The 21200-nt window shown below is 40.6% G+C and overlaps 1 protein-coding gene across 1 annotated transcript in view; it reads right to left on the bottom strand.

Moving 5' to 3' along the window:
• LOC102815014 (hephaestin-like) overlaps positions 1–21200 on the bottom strand; it is a 138114-nt gene that overhangs the window by 68453 nt on the left and 48461 nt on the right. Inside the window, exons 9-11 of the mRNA XM_006870803.1 lie at positions 11713–11926; positions 9943–10082; positions 9033–9164 (exon numbers count right to left, since the gene is read on the bottom strand). Of these exons, the coding sequence (XP_006870865.1) occupies positions 9033–9164; positions 9943–10082; positions 11713–11926 (486 nt within the window). The remainder of the gene's footprint in view (positions 1–9032; positions 9165–9942; positions 10083–11712; positions 11927–21200) is intronic.

Here is a 21200-nt window from a genome sequence, read left to right as displayed (position 1 = left end):
CTTTCGTTATTGAAAGATTCACTAGCCATTAGAGAGATGTAAATCAAAACAACAATGAGATATCATCTCACACCAGCAATAACAGCAAAGATCAAAAAAGCAGAGGACAATAAATGCTGGTGGGGATGTGGAGAGACTGGGACACTCCTCCATTCCTGGTGGGATTGCAAAATGGTCCAAGCACTCTGGAAATCAATATGGCGATTCCTCAGAAGGTTGGAAATAGAAATACCTTATGGTCCAGCAATTACTCTACTTGGTATTTACCCACAAGAAATACAAGGCATAACATGAGTAGATATATGCATACCAATGTTCATAGCAGCACTATGTACAATAGCAAAAAGATGGAGACAGCCTAAGTGCCCATCAACTGAAGAATGGATAGACAAACTGTGGTACATATACACAATGGAATATTATGCTAACTTGAAGAATATCACAGAAACTGCAAGCCACCACATAATATGGATGAACCTTGAGGACATTATGTTGAGTGACGTTAGTCACAAAAGGAGAAACACTGCATAGGACCACTACTAGAAAAGACTAAGAAAAGGAACCCATACTAAAGGGGGGGTGTTCCTTGGTGGTTACCGGGATGTGGGGGATGGGGTGAGGGGATGAGGGGAAGGTGGGCACAGGGTAGGGAATAGACACAGGATAGTTTTGGTGCTCGGGAGGGGGGCAATACATATGAATGGGGAGGGGATTGGAAGAACAAAGTAGACAGGAAAACAATTAGGCAGGTTTTCATGGACTAAGTGGGACAGAGGTGGATAATGATATATGAACAACCTTGGAACAACCAGGCTCTGGGATACAGGGATTGAGACATGGATGGAATGGGGAAAAGGGGGGAAACAATGTTAAGATGCTTGGCTGTCTTTTGAATCTTGGTTTCTCTGGCATACCATTATAAAATAGACACTTGAGGGGGAGAAAAAGGAATAGCCAGAAATATCACCATAGAAAGCTTGTAAGCCCATCTTCTGCCTATAACTGATTGGAATACCTAAAATGGGCCTACAAAGTGCCCAGTGAAGGAGGCTTCCTTAGGTGGAATCCTGAACCTCATCCAGAATCTCCTGAAGTTGGAAATTTCCACTTGAGAGGGCAAGCAGACCAGCCTGGAGTGACTAGAAGAGCAGAAGATACTTCTTGAAAGAAAGACTGACAGGAAAAATACAAAATGATAACGGCAGTCTGACTGATTACTACAAGAACAAGCAAGTTGCTGCCCCAGAGACATCAAGCCAAATGATTGGGTTCCCTTAGGGAAAATCCCCTTCTAACACTAAGACTCAATGGGAATACGCACTCTGATTGGTGACCACGTTTGTCATCAATAAGGGGAAGTGAGGGAAAAACCGCAATGTAGCTGCGAGCTGAGCCATACAACGTTCAATAGACTCCTGTGGACCTGAGTGGAGACCTGGTTGGCCAGCAGTGTGGCAAGACCGGGGACTCTTGTGCCCAGAGTCAGTGACATAGCCACAGAGGACTAGAGTGGAGAGTGAAGTGTCCAGCTGATAAGAAGAGAGGGCATATGCATAAGAAAATCCACACTTGCAGATAGTACTCACTTGACCTGTTTTCAATGACTGGATTATCAGAGCTCAACTAGAAGAAGAAAGTTGTTGTTGTTGTTGTTAAGTGCCGTGGAATCGGTTCCGACTCATAGTGACCCTGTACAGGGTTTCCGAGGCTGTAAATCTTTACGGGAGCAGAATGCCTCATCTTTCTCCTGCGGAACCGCTGGTAGCTTTGAACTGCTGACCTTGTGGTTCACAGCCCGATTCGTAACCACTACGCTACCAGAGCTCCTTAGAAGAAGAAAGTAGAGGAAAAAAATAGTATTTTTTTATACAATTTGATGAACTTGACCTATACCTATAGATGCAGTAGTTCAAAGAGGGAACAAATCTTTACAGCAATTATCATTCCCACCCCCTCAATACACAGAGTAGACAGGGATGGGCAACTTAGACATGGACTATCCAAAATGGGGCCGCTATAAAGGCAAGAAGTGACTGGCTTACAAGTTTTCAAGAGAGAGCCTAGATCCAGAGGGCATAGAGGAATGTAGACTCTCCACTTAGTCTTATCCAATTTGTCTGATAGTGGCTGATGAAAGGAGATGAAGATAGATCTCATGTGATAACAATAGTGAATAACTCTAATCAAGACTGATTGTGAGGGTTGGAAAGGTAAAGGTAGATGTTTTGTAGCTAAAGGAGGGGAGTGATTGACTTTGCAATCTAGGAGTGGAGGTCCCTGGGACCATCCAGGGAGAAGAGCGAAGAGAAACAGTGATGCCAAAGATGGAGGCAAAGAAGATGATGTGGAGAGATGGAGTAGCTGGGACTTTAGACCCAGAGAGGGAGAGGGGCTGTGGGCTGACGAAGGGAGGCAGGCTTGCAGGTTTAGTTTTTTTTCTTTTCTTTTCTGGTTTTATTTTTAAGGCTTAGTTAAACTGCCCCACAGACCCCAGGTGGAGGGGCGGGCAGGTAGGTGAAGTAGGCGGGGCAGGGGCGGGGAGGGAAGGGGGTCCTACGTTTGTCTAGTCAACTGTTGGAAAGGTAAGGATTCCCTAAGAGACCCCAGGCCTGGAATGCTGGGAACACCCCATATGGGGAAACTGAGGCTCTGCCTGCCTAGGGAGGGGGGTGAGGCGGGGTGGGTGGTTGCAGGGGAAGCAGGGGGCAAGAGTCCAGCTTCTGGGACTTCTGAGACCCCACCCACAGAGTGCGTGCTTGTGGGAAGGGTGGCAGTCTTGCTCTGAGTCAGACGCAGGCCTGTGGTTGGCACGAGGTGCTGAGTGCCCCCCGCCCCCAACTTCTGACCCCCACCTCCACAGCCACTCGGACCCGAGGGTGGCGCACTGGCCTCCATTTAGGAACTAGCCCTGAGAGGATGAACCAGAGACCAGCGTGCAGTGTTCAGCCCCAGAAATGGCCTTTCTGCTGCACACACACAACCCCCTAGGTGACCTGACAGATGGCTTTGAGTCTCCCAGGATGAGCTGGCCCCCTTTGGTGCCTACCTGCTGGTGGGGGCATTAGAAATCATTTCAGGGGTGGGATTTGGGGACAGAGGCAGGCAGTTCTCTGGGAGGTCTGGGAGGCTCCAGAAAGCAGGTGTTGTGGGGAGATGGCCTTGGCATGCTCCCCAGGCCTAGCAGAGGCAGCAATCAGAAGTCTCCCAGAAGTCTCTTCTCTGGGGTGCCTGGGCCGATGTTCCAGTCTGTGGGGGACATAGTAGAGCCCGGGGTCTGGAAGAGGACAGGCCTCCTAGTGCTTCCCAGCTTGACTATCTTTCAGGGCGCTGATGACGCTATTGCTGTTTTCTTCTGGTACCAGGGCATGGTCAAACTTGAACATGCTGATGTAGTATGCAGGGATGTCTGCAGGACCCAAGCGTTCTGAGATCTGGGCCACGATCCCACACTCATAGAATCAACCAATGTTCTCCCATGTAAACTATCACATAATTCACAATAAAACATTAAAAAAAAAAAAAAGGTAATAGAGGTAACTGCTCTTGGTAGGGGGTGAATGGAGGGCATTGTAATCATTACAGTGATGTGTTGAATGTAAAAATAGTGACCTTCCCTGTAAGCCTTCACTCACTCAGTACACAATAAAAGTTGTTGTTGATTTTTAAAAGCATAGGTCAATGGAATAGCATTGAGGAGCCAGAAGTAAATCCATCCACATACAGCTAGCTGATCTTTGACCTATGGCCAAAACACATTAAATAGTGAAGAGATAGTTTGTTCAGCAAATGGTATTACAAAACTGGAAATCCCTTTACAAAAGAATGAAACAATACCCATATATCATACCATATACAAAAATAAACTCAACAAGGTTTAAACACCTAAATTTAAAATCTAGAGCTATAAAGATCATCAATGAAAGAAATGTGGACAAATAAAAACATAGTAATAGTAGGAGACAAAATAGACACGTAAGTGTATCAAAAGATTTCACCAAAAGACTAAGAAGTGAGCCTAAAAACTGGGAAAAAAATGTTTGCAATGACATATCAGACAAAGAACTAGTCTATAAAATTTATAGAAAACTACAACATTGGTACAAGGAAAAGATAAACAATTCAATTAACAAATGTGCCGAGGTCATGAAGAGACACTTTACCAAGTTAGACATTTAGACAGTCAACAAACTCTCATTAACAATTGATGGTCATGGTGGTTGTGTGCCACTGAGTCGGTTTCAATTCACCATAACCCTGTATAGTGTTTCTGGGGCTGCAACTCTTAGCAAGAGGAAAAGGCTACATTTTTTTTTTTTTTTTTTTCCCGGCAGAGCAGCTGGTAGAATCAAACTGCTAACCTTGCAGTTAGCAGCCCAATTTGTAATCCACTACAATACTGGGGCTCCTTTCACTAACCATTGTTGATGTTGTTGTTAAGTGCCATCGAGTCAATTTCAATTAGAGAGGTGCAAATCAAAACAACAGTGAGATACCACCTTACTCTAGCATTAATAGCAAAGTTCAAAATAAAAAAAGAAAACCGCAATCACTGGTGAGGGTGTAGAGAGTCTAAGACCTTCCTACATTGCTGGAGGGACCATAAAAGTGTTCAACCACTTTTACATCAAGCAGTATGGTGCTTCCTCAGAAAGTTGAAATAGTACTGTATGCCCCAGTATTCCCTGTACTTGGTATACATCCACAAGAAATAAGAGCTAGGATATGAGTAGATATATACACACTAATATTCATCACAGCACTATTCACATTAGCAAAAAGATGGAGATAGCCCAAATGCACAACAATGGAATAATGGATAAACAAACTTTGGTATATACACAAAATAGAATATTATGCAACGTTGAAGAATAAAGGTGAATCTTTGAAACACCTCATTAACATGGATGAACCTGAAGGACATTATACTAACTGAAATAAGTTAATCACAAAAGGAGAACTATTGTATGAGACCATTATTGTAAAGTCTTGAGAATTTTTTTCATGCTAAAAGAAACTTTTTTTATTTTATTTTATGGTTACCAGGAGTGGGAGGGAAGGAAGCATAATTTACTGGGTAGAATGCAGACATAGCCTAACTTGGGTAATGAGTAGGGCAATATACTAGAAGAGGGAGGTTTGCAGAAGAGTGATGAAAACAGGTGAAGACACACGGATGTATGCAGGGCCTAAAAGGGATTGAGGTAAATAGTGACATATATATATATATATAACCTTAGATTAAGAGTGTTCTGAGGGTAGATACATGCAAAAATATACAGGCTGAACTAGCATGAGAGGAAGAATGGGAGTATACCCCAAAATATCAGAGTTTAAAAGAGGATAATAGTACATGGGTATTTACTTGCTCCAAATACAATTATGAGCCTGGTGGAGCATACATCTGGAAAAGTGATGAAAGCTTCTTAGGTATTTTCAAATATCTTAAGGCAATAAGTTGCTAGGCCTGTAGACTCATTACCATAGTCTCAGGGTATACCCTGATAAATTGGTATAACATTGTCCACAAAGACATCCTACTTTGGCGAGTAGCATCTAGAACCTTAAAAGCTCATGAGTAGTACTACTATTGGTCTTTTCATGAGCAGAAGAAAGAATGGTGATTAGAATTGAAGATGCTTGGAATCAATTAGTGCAATGGATTAATGGAACATGTGAACATCAGTTTTCATGACTCTGAGACCAAAAGAACTAGATGGTACTTAGGTAGCAATACTAACTGTGCTGAAAGAGATCACATTAGAAGATCTTCGATAGTGTGGAAGAAAATGTAGATCAAACCTAAAAATTATTAAAAAAAAAAAAAAAACACAACAAAAACAAAAAGAAGAACTGGGCTTACTTGTCAGAAAGTAAGGTATGCTCACTATGGAGTAGCCAATAGTTCAAATTCAGAAGGGCAATATTTACCTAAGAACATGATGAGAAGGGATGGGATAGTGAGTGGAATGGAAATAGGATACACAGGGAGGAAGTGGGTGACTGTTGTTGCATGGAGCAATATCAAGTAAGCTGGGATCATCATTCAATAATTGTGATGAAACAAAATGTATGATTTGTTGAATGTGAAACTGATGATCTTATCTGTACCTTTATTCAATTCACAATACAAAGTTAAAAATAAGTCAAACCAAAAGACTAATGGATCAAGCAAACATCAGCCTCCATGACCCTGCAACCATGTGATAGTTAAAGTTTGATTTCAACTTCAATGGGCCTGAATTCTCAGTGGATTGGCAGTTAAGAAGTAGTGAGGGAGATGCACAAGAATGCATAAACTTGCAGATAGTATCCATTTGAACTAGTTTTGATAGTTGGATGATAAGAACTTGACAAGAGGAAGATTTTTAAAAAAATGATAAATGAAACAAGTGTAAATTGCTACAATTTGACAAACTCGAGGAAAGGAGTCTTCACATCAAGGATCAATCCTATCCCTTCTGTATACAGGATTGATAGGGATGGGCAACTTAGACATTGGCTATCTAAAAAGGAGGGGCTATAAAGGTGCAAAGTGACTCACTTAGAAGTTTTCAAGAGGGAGTTCAGATTCAGAGTGTGTAGAGGAAGGCAGAATCCCCACTGAATAGTTTTCATCTTGCCTAGACAGGTCTCGTGAAAGGAGATGGGGATAAGATTCTTATGATTCAATAATGAATAATTGTTATCATGACTAATTGCAATTGTTACAACTGTAAAGGTAGAACTTTTGTAACATAAAAGGGGGGGGGTAGTTAATCTTACATTCTAGGAACAGAGGACCCTAGGATAATCAAGGGAGAAGAGAACAATCATCAAGAGAGAGGAGCATAAGTGGGACCCTATCCAGAGAAGCAGTGACACCAGAGATGGAGGCAAAGATGATGACATGGAGAGACAGAGCAGCTGAGGACTCATGGAAAGAGAAAGGCAGCATGCTCGCGGCCAGGAGGTAGGCTTGCAGAATGTGCCCTTTGGTTATTTAAATGACCATATTATATATTCCTGAGTGTGTGTACATCCAAAAACAAACAAACAAAAAAAACCCAGAAGGAATAGAAGCAATAGAAGCAAATACTATTGAATGATAATGCACGGAGGGGATTGTAATCATAGCAATGAAATGAAATATGATAGGAAGAGTTTAAAACCCGATATTCTCCCATGCAAATATCAGTCAATTCACAATAAAAACTTAAAAATATCGAAATATAAAAGAAGTAGTAATCCTCCATGAGAAGTTCTGGTATGGTGGTGTAGGATAAGCACTGTTCTACTGAGCACCAGGTAGGTGGTTCAAACCCACCTATCCTATGAGGGATCTCTATGAGTTTGAATCAATTTGATGACACACAATAACAGCAGTCTCCCATGATGAGATGTGCTATGAGTAGCTAATCATCTGAAAGGAAGTTTCCTCAGAGGTGTGGCCAGCTTCCAACATATTGAACACTAGGGTAATGCTTGCTTGCTTTCTGCTGGGTCTGGATTCTTCATCTGGCTTGCATTCAACCTCCAGTTCTTTGAATGTGAGCCAGTAGCCTGCTCTATTGCCAGCTAATCCTGGTAGTCATCAACAGCTAGACAAATTATCAGTTTAAAATGCTGATCAAGGTTCATCAGCCATTCAGCTATGAGATTCAGAAGTCACCATTGTGATACCTGAACCATGAACTTGGGACTTGTCCACCTCTATGATTGTGTGAGCCATTTCCTTAATATAAACCTCTCTTTATATGTATGTATATATACAAACTTCACTGATTTTTTTTCTCTAAGAATACAGCCTAAGACAGACCAGAAGAACAAGATGGTGCCTGGATACAACTACTGGCCACAATGAAAGAGATCACAATAGATGGTCCTGGATAGAGTAGGAGGAAAGTGTGGAACAAAACTCAAAATCGTAAAAAAAGACCAGTCTTACTTATCTGATTTATACCCTCGGAAACCCTGTACAGGGTCGCTATGGGTCGGAACCGACTCGAAGGCACTTAACAACAACAACAACAACAACTTATCTGATAGTGTCTGGTAAAACCCCTGAAATAATAACCCTTAGTCAGGCTTTAGGAATGCAAATGAACTTACTCCATGTTTCTACTCTCAGGCAAACAATACCAAAACTCATTGATATCAAGTAGATTCTGATTTATAGCGGCCTTATATAGGGCTTCCTAGGTTATAAGGTGAACAATAATACCAGGGACATATACACTCCTTAGAACAATCAATCATACCAGATCAAAAGGGCAGCATTTTCCCAGGGATGCAGATCAGAAGGTAGGAATGAATAGAAAAGAAGGATGAATGAAAAGAGTGAACACAGGAAAGTATTGGGAAGAAAGTTGTTACATTGTGGGGACTGCAATCAATGCCATGAATCAAAAATGTGTATCAATTGTTGAATAGAAAACCAATTGCTCTGAAAACTCCCACTAAAATCACAATCAAAATATTAAAACACAATATTTTCTGACACAGTCCTGGAAGATGAGCCCCCTAGGTTGGAAATCATTCAGAATAACAGTGACCTCAAGAATGGACTCAGACATACCAAATATTATAAAGATGGCACAAAACTGCACATTTCATTCTGGTGTGCATGGGATGCCATAATTTGAATCCAACGTGAACACAATTACCAACAAGAGGATAAGAAGATGCTGAGGTTGGGGATCAGTCTGGTTGGACTAGGACATTCTCTAGGTAAGATTAGAAGCTCAGACAGTAGTGGGATAATGTCAGAATCTATAGAGGGTTAGAAACTCAAAATATGTTCAGGGTTAAGAGTAGTATACGGATCGATGTTTGAGCAGAACTAAGGCTGAGTCATAATGAAGAAAATATCTAAGGTCTGCTTCCAGATCCATTGTGTTTCGTACAGATAAATATAGGCTGTATCTTAGTACTGACCAATGTAGTATGTTCCAGGATTCTTACTGCATTTTTTTTTTTTTCCCTAAGAGAAAGCAATAGGGTTGAAGTAAAGGTGCTGCATATCCTTTGCCTCTTCACTGAATGTCTTCACTTACCAGGTTCAGCGGCCAGTGGCTGGCTGTTACTAGATTCTAGCACTCCATGGGCATGCATAGAGTAGGGACGGCTGGCATTATTCTTGAATACCACATTCAAAATATCACCAACCTCTCCTCTAATAAGTGGACCTAATAAATGCAAAAGTAGAAAAAGTCCCATTAGTGAAGGAGTGGAGGAAAGGCATTAAAGAAAGGTGTGTTTATGGACACTCCCTAGAATTAGGTGTTTGCTTCTCCACAGGATGAGGGAACTTCAACAACAGAATTGTGCCTATAATTCTCTTTGCTTCTCCCACCCCATTCCTGTCTCTACAATAGCACAAGGCCCTAGGAAATCAGAGATTTATGGAATTATTCATGATAAGGAGTGAAAGTTTGGTCAGAATACAGAGTGGTTAGTGTCTTTTCAGAGGCCAGTGGGTCCCTTTTGGTCCAGGAAATGAATGAGGAAGCCCACTAGCTCCTACAAAAGTGAAAAACAAAAAACTGTAGCAAAAATTAAACTGAGTTAAGCTGAGGTACAGGAGTAATACTGGTTCCCTTTATCATTTTTTCCTACATATATATATATATATATATATATATATAAATTTACATCTGGCTTTAGCATCTGTTTAAATATATCACCCTAAGAAACCCATACATATAAAGGCCTGGAAAACCTAGTTCAAGTTGCAGCAAAATTCATGAATTTCTCCCTTTGAATTATCTCTAGTCTGATTAACTTTACACCATGGCACATGGGTTAATATTTCTACACATGGCTGCTTTATAAAATATGACTATAGCTTCAGTTTATCATAATGAAAAAAAAAATGAGAATGGACAATGGGAAGGCCTTCCTGATATGACGTATCAAGGGCTGATCAGATTTCTAGATGTTAAGAAGGAAGTGGGATTACATTACCCAAAATTCCCAAATGTTCTTCTGTTTCAGTCCTTGTCTTAAGGATCCTGAATGTACCATCAGTGTATTCTCTGAATACAGCTTTTTTGTATATGGAACCCAGGAATCCATCCTTATTGCTCAGGAAGATGTGACCATAACTAAAGGAATACAAAAAGTGGTATCAGCATTTGACCCTCAACCCCTCAGACACGGGGAAACTAAATCCACATCAACCTTATGATATAGATAGAAGAGGGAGGGGACTTGATAATGCTGGATTGCTCACCACAATGACTGTATAACCACAAATAAAGATGGGAGCTTTCAGTATTTACTGATGTTTTCTTATCCTCTACATAGGAATTTGAAATTCTCAATATAGTAAAAGTACCAGGCTAACAGTAAGCAGGACAAAATACAAGGTAGCTGGAGAGTACTAAAGTGCTGCTGCTGCTGCTGCTGCTGCTGCTGCTGCTGCTGCTGCTGCCGTTGCTGCTGCTGCTGGGAGGGGTGGGGAGAGGTAAAGAGGAAATAAAACTGTACAGATTTTTTTCTTGTGTAATTTTTTCTAGTTTTCAATCAGATGTATTATTAATTCTGTCACCTGACATTCCCAGCAGACCTATGAAGTAGGTAGGTCCCAAAGGTGATAGCAGCTCAGAGGTGATGGAACTTACCTAACATGATCGTTTCATCCTGCAAAGGGAGCCAAGACTTAGATCAAAGCATGTGGCTCTTTCCTTTCTTCCTCTATATTCAGGTTCTTTCAACTACACCACATCATTTTACAAGTGAATAAAACAAGGTCTAGAGAAAGGAAGTCACTTTTCTCAACTCAGGATAAATTATCAACAAAGTGCCATCCTCTAACAGCCAACATACAAGTGCAGGACAAAAACTGTAAAAGGACAATGAAGGCACTAGAAAATAATTTGTAATGGGGACTGCTGAATTATACCTCAGTTTCTATTCTCCCTTCCTTGTTCAGTAATAGAATTCTCTAGATTTTAGCTTGGCATATGGCTAACAAGATATTACATTTTTTAAACTACCATGTGGAATATCCATATGAGGTGTTCAGCACAATGAGGTGTAAGAGAAAGTGATTAATATAACTTTCAAGTAATTGCCTTATAGACAATACTCATTGCCTGGAGTTCCTTCCCTCTTCTTTATAGTTGGCTAAAAGTTCTTGACAGGGAAAGGCTAAAATTGGATGTATATCTTAATTCCAGAGATTAAAGCAAGTGTTAAGGGTGACCTAGTTCACCTATCAGCCCTAGACCATTTGTGTCTACACTGTTAATTGAGCAAGAAATACAATTCTATATTATGTAAGTCCTTTTGTTTGTATTTTCCTGTTATACAGCTTAATCTGTACCTTAATGAATGTAATGAAATTGTCAAGGTACAGTTGAACATTCAGTCTCCTGAGTAAAACTCTCTATACAAATTGTAGGTTTTAAGATAGATTCTTCTGGCTAAGCAAAGGAAGGAAAGTAAGACAAGAGATTGAGAGTATGGGCTGTGTCTTTTACTTCAGTCCTACAGTATTAGAGCAGGCTAGAAGAAACACTGAGCTGGAATTTAGAAGATTGCATTCTAATCTCTGTTATCAGATCTGTCAATATATTTATTATTATTATTACTGCTGTTGTTTTTAGTATATGTTGGTATCTTAATAAGTGACTGTAGATGTATCCTTCTTCATCTCTGAGTTTCAGTATCCTCATCTATAAATGATCTAGGTACTACGGAAGTGTAATCACTCCTTTTCTGAAACCTTACCTCTCCTCCCCAGACTGGTTGTGCCATTCCAGTTCCCAGCTTCTGTCAGGGCAATAGTCCCATTCTACTTCTTCTGCCATGATATAATAAATTCTTGCAGCCTGGTAGTGCTGACGAGGGGTATCTTGGTGCCTAGAACACTGGGAAACATTGTAGATAGCACTCATCCCTGCTTCTCGATGGTTGCCCTCTTGGCAATAAATCTCAAATGTCCCTGTGGGAAGAACAGTGAGAAAAATGACTCCATATACCCTAGGCAAGTGTCTGAAGGGTTTCCGTCTCTCTTTCAATATATTGCTGAGTGGGTAATCTTAAATAAAGTCATTTTATGCATAAGGAGCTCTGGTAGCATAGTGATTACGAATCGGGGTGCGAACCGTAAGGTCAGCAGTTCGAAACTACCAGCAGTTACGCGGGAGAAAGATGAGGTGTTCTGCTCCCGTAAAGATTTACAGCCGCGGAAACCCTGTACAGGGTCGCTAGGAGTTGGAACCGACTCCACGGCACACAGCCACCACCATGCATTAGGTAAAATATTTTTACAAGTTTATTGATAACAATAAGCACAGAGATTAAGATTTACAGCTTCAACATTATATTGTCAGGGTTTCAAACTAGGATGACCAACCCCTCCTGGTTTGCTCAGCACTTTCCCTGCTTTAGCACTGAAAGTCCCATATTCCTGGTGTGGTACAGTAAATTTACTTGATATGGTTCTTCCTTACTTAGTCCTCATAACTCCCACCAAATGATTGGTGTGTTAATGTGGTTGTTGTTAAGTGTTCAAAGCAACACTGTATAGGGCTTTCAAGGAGCAGCTGGTGAGTTTGAATTGTCAGACTTGTGGTTAGCTGTCCACAAGGACTTCAAATGGTTGGGTGGGATCATACAAATAGGGAATCTGGGACTCTAATGCCTGCATCAGTTTTACCATCCCACTAGGTTTAAATAAGGGACCGCTAGAAGCGTAGTGCTTACGAATCGGGCTGCGAACCTTAAGGTCAGCAGTTTGAAACTACCAGCCGCTCCGCGGGAGAAAGATAAGGCTTTCTACTCCCGTAAAGATTTACACCCTTGGAAACCCTGTGCAGGGTCGCTATGGGTCGGAACTGACTTGACGGCACTTAACAACAACAACAACAACAGGTTTAAATAGAGCCATCTCAGAAGCAGAAATAGAATATTCTAGGACTTTCAAGAGAAAAGAACCATGAGAGAAGCACCGGATCCTTGCTCAGAAAAACAGTGCAGCAGAGGCAGCAGCAGGAAGAGATAGAGCTTCAGGTTTCCTGGCTCACTGACTGAATGAGGCTGAGCAGAAGTCTGGCTTGTAGAATGGGGTGCCTTTTATGCAGTTACCCATAGGGCTAAAGGAGCTTGTAACACTTGCTGAATAGGGAGGCAGCCAAGGGGTCAGGTGGCTGAGAGGCTGAGGATTAAAGAGGCATGCATGAAGTACAGTTGAGAAGAGGCTCTCCTGACCAGAGAACTGCTGTATCCTGAGTTATTTCTCATCCTGAATTGCACCCTGCTAGTTTATCTAATGAATGCAGTGCTGGTGTGGCACTGTAGGATAAACATGGCCCAAAAGGTCATTGGAATTGTAAGGTCAGCTGTTCAAACTCCCCAGCCACATTTCAGAAACCCTATATAGGATCATTATGGGTCAGAACAGACTCAATGGCACTTAACAGAAACAACTACTTCTCTAATAGTAGTCCTGGTGTGGTGCTACAGGATAATGCACCGGACCTCAAGGTCAGTTTGAACCACAAGGTAGGCAGTTCAAACTCACCAGCCACTCATTGGAAACCCTTTACAGGATCGCTATGTTGTTGTTGTTGTTGTTAAGTGCCGTCGAGTCGGTTCCGACCCATAGCGACCCTGTACAGGGTTTCCGAGGGTGTAAATCCTTACGGGAGTAGAAAGCCTAATCTTTCTCCCGCGGAGCGGCTGGTAGTTTCGAACCGCTGACCTTAAGGTTCGCAGCCCGATTCGTAACCACTACGCTACCAGAGCTCCTTAGGATCGCCATGTGTCGGGGCCAATTCAGGGGTACTTAACAACAACAACACAACAGTTTCTGTAATAGGACTTATGGTATGGCACTGTAGGACCAATAGTGGACTATGAGGCACTCAGTTGACAGTTCAAACCCACCAGCTGCTCCTCGAAACCCTATACAGGGTAGTTATAAGTTGAAATTGACTAGATGGCAATTAACAACAGAAACAACACCTTCCAGTTAAGATCAATATAACTTGAGACAATTTCTAAAGCTCTGTATGTTTTACTTCCCTCATTGGTAAAATGGGGATCATTTTACTTTGTTGGATTGTTCTAAGGTCAAACACAATAATGGGTGCATAAGGAGCTCTGGTAGTGTAGCAGTTACGAGTTGGGCTGCTAACCTGAAGTTTAGCAGTCCGAAACTATCAGCTATTCTGCAGAGAAAGATAAGGCTTTCTGCTCCTGTAAAGGTTTACAGCCTCGGAAACCCTATACAGGGTTGCCATGAGTGGAACTGACAACACGGCACACTACCACCACCACCACCAGTTTTTAACACAATATATAGTAAATGTAAATTAAGTTGTTATAATTATTATTCCAAGGAAAATATCGACTAACTAATGCCCTTTTCTACCAGGTACCTAAGAAATAAAAGTGGGCTTAAATAGTTAGATATAACAAAGGAACTTCTTGGTCACAAATATCCTCTTATAAGAGAGCTTTGGAAAGAACTTTCTCAGTAGATTTTTACCCTAGAATACTGAAATGTCAATTTTAAATGCTTGAATGGTGAAGCTGCCTGGAGCAAATCTCAATCTCTGGATTTCTATGTCAAGAACACTTGGTCTCAGAGAATGCTTATCAGGATAAGATAATTTTCTTAGACTATTACATTCATAATTCACTTTCCTTGCTTCCAAATACCTATTTGGGCTCAAGACTAGAGATTAGAGCTTTTCTAATTCAAATGTTCCCCATTCTCTCCTCATTGCAAGCACTTGTTCTCTAGTTCTTTTCAGCTCCACTAATGGCCATTCTTGACTAAGAAAGTAGCCCAAATTGTTGTTGTTGTTAAGTGCCCTTAAACTGCTGACCTTGCTTTACAAAAGACTTTACACCAGAGCATTAACCCACAGCATGACACCAGGACTCCAAAATTGTTGTTGTTAAGTACTGTGGAGTCAGTTCAACTCATAGTGACTCTGCACAGGGTTTCCAAGGCTGCAAAGAAGAGGGGTAGAAATAAAGACCCAAGAAATCTGGGAAAACCAGATGGATTGTTGAATCCAGTGCTAGGTTGTATTTTACATTGTCGAGATGAATATTTTTTTAATGGATTTTTTCTCTCTCTCAGATCTGAATAGACTTTACAGACCAAAAATATAATTATTTTGGTGGAAATTGCATGGAATGGCTATTATTTTGGTTACAATCACTTTCGCCATCTACTGGCTAAGAAAATAACATACTTAAGAACTTAAAAGTAAGAGTGAATCTGAAGAAAGATTCTAGTTAAATATCTTCATTACAAAAAGGACGAAGGCAAAGGAAGGAGGGGAGGAAAACAGAGTGAAGCAATGATTGGAACAAAATTACAAAGCAAGTTAACAAAGAAGTTCATATGTTCTGATTCCTGGGCTAAAAATATTAGTTCCCCTTCTCTCCAGAAGTAGAGGAGTTTTCAAAGATCCTCACAGAATTTCAGAGTTGAAAGTACTTCTAGGTACTTCTCCTCAACCTCCCTTCCAATGCTAGACTTGTTTCTGTATAATCTCTATGTGGCCAAGAGGCTATTTAGCCAAGTCCACCCTCTGTTCATAGAAGAACTATCTGACGCTTAGCAGCATCCATGTTTCTCTCCTGTTGTTCTTGAAAGGAGTTTCCTCTACCTTCTATCCACTCTATTCTGCTTACTGTTGAGAATAACATCTAAAATAACAGAACATGAAGAGCATATTGAGGAGGAAGATGGCAAAGAATTTGGAAAACTTTCCCAGGACTCTTAACATACCTCTTGTTGTCTCTTCACTAATACCCACACCCTCACTCAACAAAAGTTTCTGAGCCCAGGACCAGCTGCTAAGGCACTTACCAGGGTTGTCAGGCTGCATGATGGCTGTGAGAAAGGTGTGTGGAAAGAGCATGGCTGCACCCTTCCTCATGCCCTGAAACTGCACAGTGTTGCCCTGGAACATGACCCCATGCACATCAGTCTCTGTGCCCAGGCCAAGCAGGTGCCAGGACACCATGTCACCCTTGCACATGTCCAGCCTGGGCAGGTTAGAGAACAGAAACCCGTTAATAGCTGGAAAACAAGAAAACAAAGCAGAATTGACATATAAGACTCAAGTAGCAACGAACACCATGGCATCAATTCTGTACTGTGACACTGCCAAGTCATCCTCAGCCCCACTATCTTCTTCCCTAAACCACTTTGTTTCTATACTTATGAAGAACTAAAAAATATATTTGCCTCTCCCTCTACATCCCTTGTGGCCACTCTACACAAACAGATTGGTCTCAACTTTCAAATGCTGCTCCACTTTGCACCAATATGAACTCCTCTTTTTAGTCCCATTCCTTCACAGCATCCTCCACCCTGTCTAAGGCTACATTTTCTAAAACGAAACAAAAACTCAGTGACCAGATCTTTTTTTTTTTTTTTTTTTGAAGCCCTTCAAGGGTTCCCCATCATCTATAAAATGAAGTCCTGACTCTTTATCCTGGTGCTCATGTCTCTTTGGCATCAGGGTCAAAATAGTCTTTCTGGACTCATCTCTTGCCTCTATTTCACCATGCTTCATATCTTGGCAACACTGAACTACTCTCCACTGCAACAACACTCCCTCTCCCAACCAGAGTACCAAACTATTTCCTCTCCCTTGAAATTTTCCTTCCTTGACTTCTATTGTTCCACACTCCTGATGCTTTTCTAACTTCTATGATTATTCCTTCTCCATCTTTTTCTCATTCTCCATGCCCTCCATAAGTGCTGGAGTTTTCCAGGATTACATCCTCAGCTTTTAATCTGTCTCCTCTTCTTCATCTTTACTACCACTGCCCTGATTCTTTCACTCATCCTCTCTGGCCTGAACTTCAGTACCCCTGCCTACAGTCTGTTGCCCTTTTTATACACACACACACACACACACACACACACTATCATCCTGTGAACTCTATTTGTGTCTGCATCCACAAGGCTTGAAACATGACAGGTTCTTAGTAAACACCTTCTTATTTTTCACATGCTATTCCTTCCTAGAAGGTTCTGGTGTGGTGCTGTGCGCTAATGCACTGATCTACAAAGTTGGTTTGAACCACAAGGTTGCCATGGGTTGGAACCAACTTGACAGCACATAACAACATTTCATTATACCTGGGATAAACTTCCCTTATGGCCTCTCTATGTGATAAGCTGCTACTCATGCATCATTTTCCAGCTCAAAGGACACCACCCCTGTGAAGTAGAATAATATGTCTTTATCTCTTTCATATGGCAATTTTGAAGCACAGAATTCTGCAATAGCATTTGCCACATAGACTACAGTGATTTACTTAAAAATTTATCTCTTGTACTAGATTGATATAATAGTCAGTACATTATCATTAGTATTTTATATATGTGTTACTTCCTGAGCATTTCTGAGTACCAATTAGCTGCTCAGTAAATTCAAATGAAAATGAACTTGGACCACAGGACTTAGTTTTTCAAGCTGATAAACCTGATTGGTGATAAGAACAAAGACCAAAAAAGCCCGAAACCCAATGTCATCAATTAGATTACAACTCACAGAAATCCTATAAGGTTTTCTGGTTTCTTGGTGTGGTACTTTAGGATAAGCACTGGACCCCAACGTCTGTTTGGATTACAAGGACGGCTGTTCAAACTCACCAGTTATTATTCCTTGTAAACCCTATGAGTCGCTGTGAGTCAGAACCGACTCCATAGTACTTAAAGCAACAATGCAACAAATCTTTACAGGAACAGAAGTCGTCATCTTTATCCCTTGAGGTTAAGCAATATAGAACTGATCCTATAGCACCACTAGGGCTCTTGAACGTCCAAGAGACAGTCAAAAGACAATGTACTTATTGCTATCATCCTCCCTCCTTACCCTGTGGCCCTATCCCCACCCCCAGCCAAACAAAATACAGTGAAACCTGTTTGGAACTGACCCTTTTGTCAATGCCACTGCAAACATTGGAACTATCTTTAATTAGTCACCTTATTTGATAATCCCCTGGACTGCCTATGGGAGTATTATCAATCTCCTGATACTGCTTTCCCTGAACATAATGTCCTGAATATCTTCCTCCAAGCATCCATTTTCTTTTGTAGTTTGAAACTCTGGGAAACTAATACAAGATATTTCTGGAAAATTTTTCTGAACTAGATCAAACTAGAGCATTAAAGACAAAAGAGTATTCACTTGAGACTGGTATTTGAGGAACACTTGTTGTTGTTCAGTGCTATAGAGTCAGTTCTAACTCAAAGCAACCCTGTATAGAGTTTCTGAGCAGCATCTGGTGAGTTTGAACCACTGAACTTGTGGTTCAAACTGACTTTATGGTCTAGTGCTTATCCTATAGCACCACCACTTACACCCATTTATCTCTATATTTTAAAAAACATTTTGTTGTTAATTGGGTGAAAGTTTACACAGCAGTTTTTCTATTCAATAAATGACACACGTTTGTGATGTCCCTCAATATAACATCACTTATTCCACTTCTACCCTGTTTTCCTGTTTTTATTCCTCTTCTTTCCTAACCCTTTTGAATTTTGTCTTTGGGTAAATGCTACAGTTCTGATCTCAAATGCTTTATTCTTTTAAGGTGTGTACTTCATTAGTGGTACAGTTTCCCTTACAGACCTATTGCTTGACTGAAAATTGAGTCACCTTTCAGCTATCCCATGGATAACTAGGGGCCACACTTGGTGGTTCCACCAGTCTCATTTGAACCAACAAGAAATCCTTTGACTTAATTGTTTCTCTTTTTTTCATGATTACGAATCGGGCTGCTAATCTCATGGTCAGCAGTTTGAAACTACCAGCTGCTCCACAGGAGAAAGATGAGGCTTTCTGATCTTGTAAAGATTTACAGCCTCAGAAACCCTGTACATGGTCGCTATGAGTCAGAACTGACTCCACGGCACATAACAACAACAACTATGGCACATAGCAACAGCTGTTCCATACAATTTAATACATACTCTTAGACTTTCTTGTATCATTCTAATTGTTTCATGAGTGTTAATAGTTTCATCTCATTGCAAAATGTTGGGATCTCTTACAAGCTAAGTCAATGCTTCCATTTATTCCTTAATTTACCTACCTTTTCATTTGGTAGTTCACTAATTCAATAAATATTTACTCTATGTTAGACAGTGTAGAGGATAGTGTATAAGATATAGAGGTAAAAAATACACAGTAATCACTTTTAAGGAGACTACGAATAGTTCCTTGGAAACCATTTATAGGGTTGCCATGAGACCAAACTGTCTTTATGGCACTTAACAACAACAACAAAATATTCTAGTAGAAGTCAAACACTGTAGCATAAGTAAAAAGGTACATAAAAAACAATTACAGTTTTGAGGAATGTATGGAACTTTCTATTAAATGGTCTGTTCAAAAGGTTTACAGTGGTTCAAAGGAAGGTGTTATCACTCTGTCCTTGGGTGATAAGATGCTTACATTGAGGAGATGGCTTTTGAATATAGCCTTTGGGAATGGACAGAATACCACATGCAAAGGACAAAGATATAAGTACAAAGTATACTCATGGAAGGAAAAATAGCCCATTTGTCTGAAATATGGTATGGAGGAGAAGTTATTGTTAGGTGCCATCAAGTCGGTACCAACTCATAGTGACCCTATGCACAACAGAACAAAACAAAGAGAGGAAGATAAGCTTAAAGGTATCAGCCTTCTAATTCCTGTCATCCTATAGGGGATCTTTGTGTCATTCCTTTTTCCAATGCCCCTTTCTCCATATGTAATACAGAACAACACACAAGGAGGTGCTACGTAAAGGGTCTGTTACCTTAGACTGATTCTTTGAGTATAGCTTTTCAGTTGTGCAGAGTTGACTAATGGAATCAGTGTTTTTAAAAGTGGGTTATGGTTAAAGTTAGCATTATACAAATATTTTGCTTGAGGATCCCTATTTGTAGCCCAGGACAAAGGTATTACCCATACCATGCATTTGATTGGAGTCTTGGAAGCCGTTGACATCATCTGAGAGCAGTCGGGAATCCAACATAGCAGCTGCTTGATTGGTACTACTGTACCAACTTTTGTTCTCATCCAATACAGTGAAGAGTAGAAAGAATTCCTTATCCATCCCTTTCTTCAGATACAGTAGATGAGATCAGAAGAAGGAATGACAATATTTTCAGTAAATGTGGAATGTGAAACTGCAGACTCAACAAACTCTGATTCTTTCCAATTTTATTTTTCATTCTCATAGCCAAGCCCATATGTCCTGCCCAGAATTGTAGTTGTTGCTCTTCAGCTAATCTCCAATTACAAATGAATGAAGAAGATCAGAATAAAAGGACAATATGGAGGAACTGGGATACTGGAGAGGAAGAATGTAGGGAAGGGGTAAAGGAAGAAGCATAAGATGAGGATTAAGGAGAACAGGTACAGAGTATAATAGTAGAGGACCTAGAGTCACCTGGGAAGAGAAGTGTGAGAAGATAGTTAGGAGAACAGGGAAATTAGAAAATAAGGTAAAAGTAATTATTATTAACACTGCTACAGCTGACATTTATTGAATGTTTATTATGTTCCAGATATTCTGCAAATATTAGTCAATATTCACAGAAATGTAAGGTATCTTCTTCCATTGTCAAACCCTATTTACAAAAGATGAGGAAACTAAAACAGAGAAAGGTTTTGAAACTTGACCAAAATTACACAGATAGAAATGGTGAGTAAGATATTAAATAAAACAAGCAAACATTAAGGTAGACAGGTGTTATGGACAAAAGTTGGGCGAGCCACTGAGGTGAGGGAAAAAAAAAACAAAAAAACAAAAACAAAGACAGGGAAGAGATAAAATGGAAATAAAATGGAAAGGAATATAAGCCAAGAAAGATGCATTTTTTTTTTTTTAAATAGCGTGAAATACCTGAGAATTAATTAGTGATTCAACATCTAGATTTTTTTTTTTCTGTATCCTCACTCAACACATCCTTTCTCATACTCCTCCCAGCAGGCTTCTCAGCCAGAAATCCTGGACATACCTGTTTGCCGTCTGCAGCCAAGGAACCAGCCCTGCACACAAGCAAGGGGCCCACGAGGCCAGAATTTGTGTCTTTTATGGGATCTGCTGCAGAGAAGTACATCCAAGTCAAACAAGCAGGATCCTGAACACTGGGGCCAGCGTGGGGAGGTACTGTCCAGCGGTATGTTACTTTTTCAAAGGGCTTAGCTACCAAGCCAAGGTGGGATGAACCTTCAGAA

The sequence above is a fragment of the Chrysochloris asiatica genome, unplaced genomic scaffold (assembly GCF_000296735.1).
Source record: "Chrysochloris asiatica unplaced genomic scaffold, ChrAsi1.0 scaffold00152, whole genome shotgun sequence".
In the NCBI taxonomy this organism is placed as follows: Eukaryota; Metazoa; Chordata; class Mammalia; order Afrosoricida; family Chrysochloridae; genus Chrysochloris; species Chrysochloris asiatica.
This window is presented reverse-complemented; position numbering and strand designations above follow the sequence as displayed.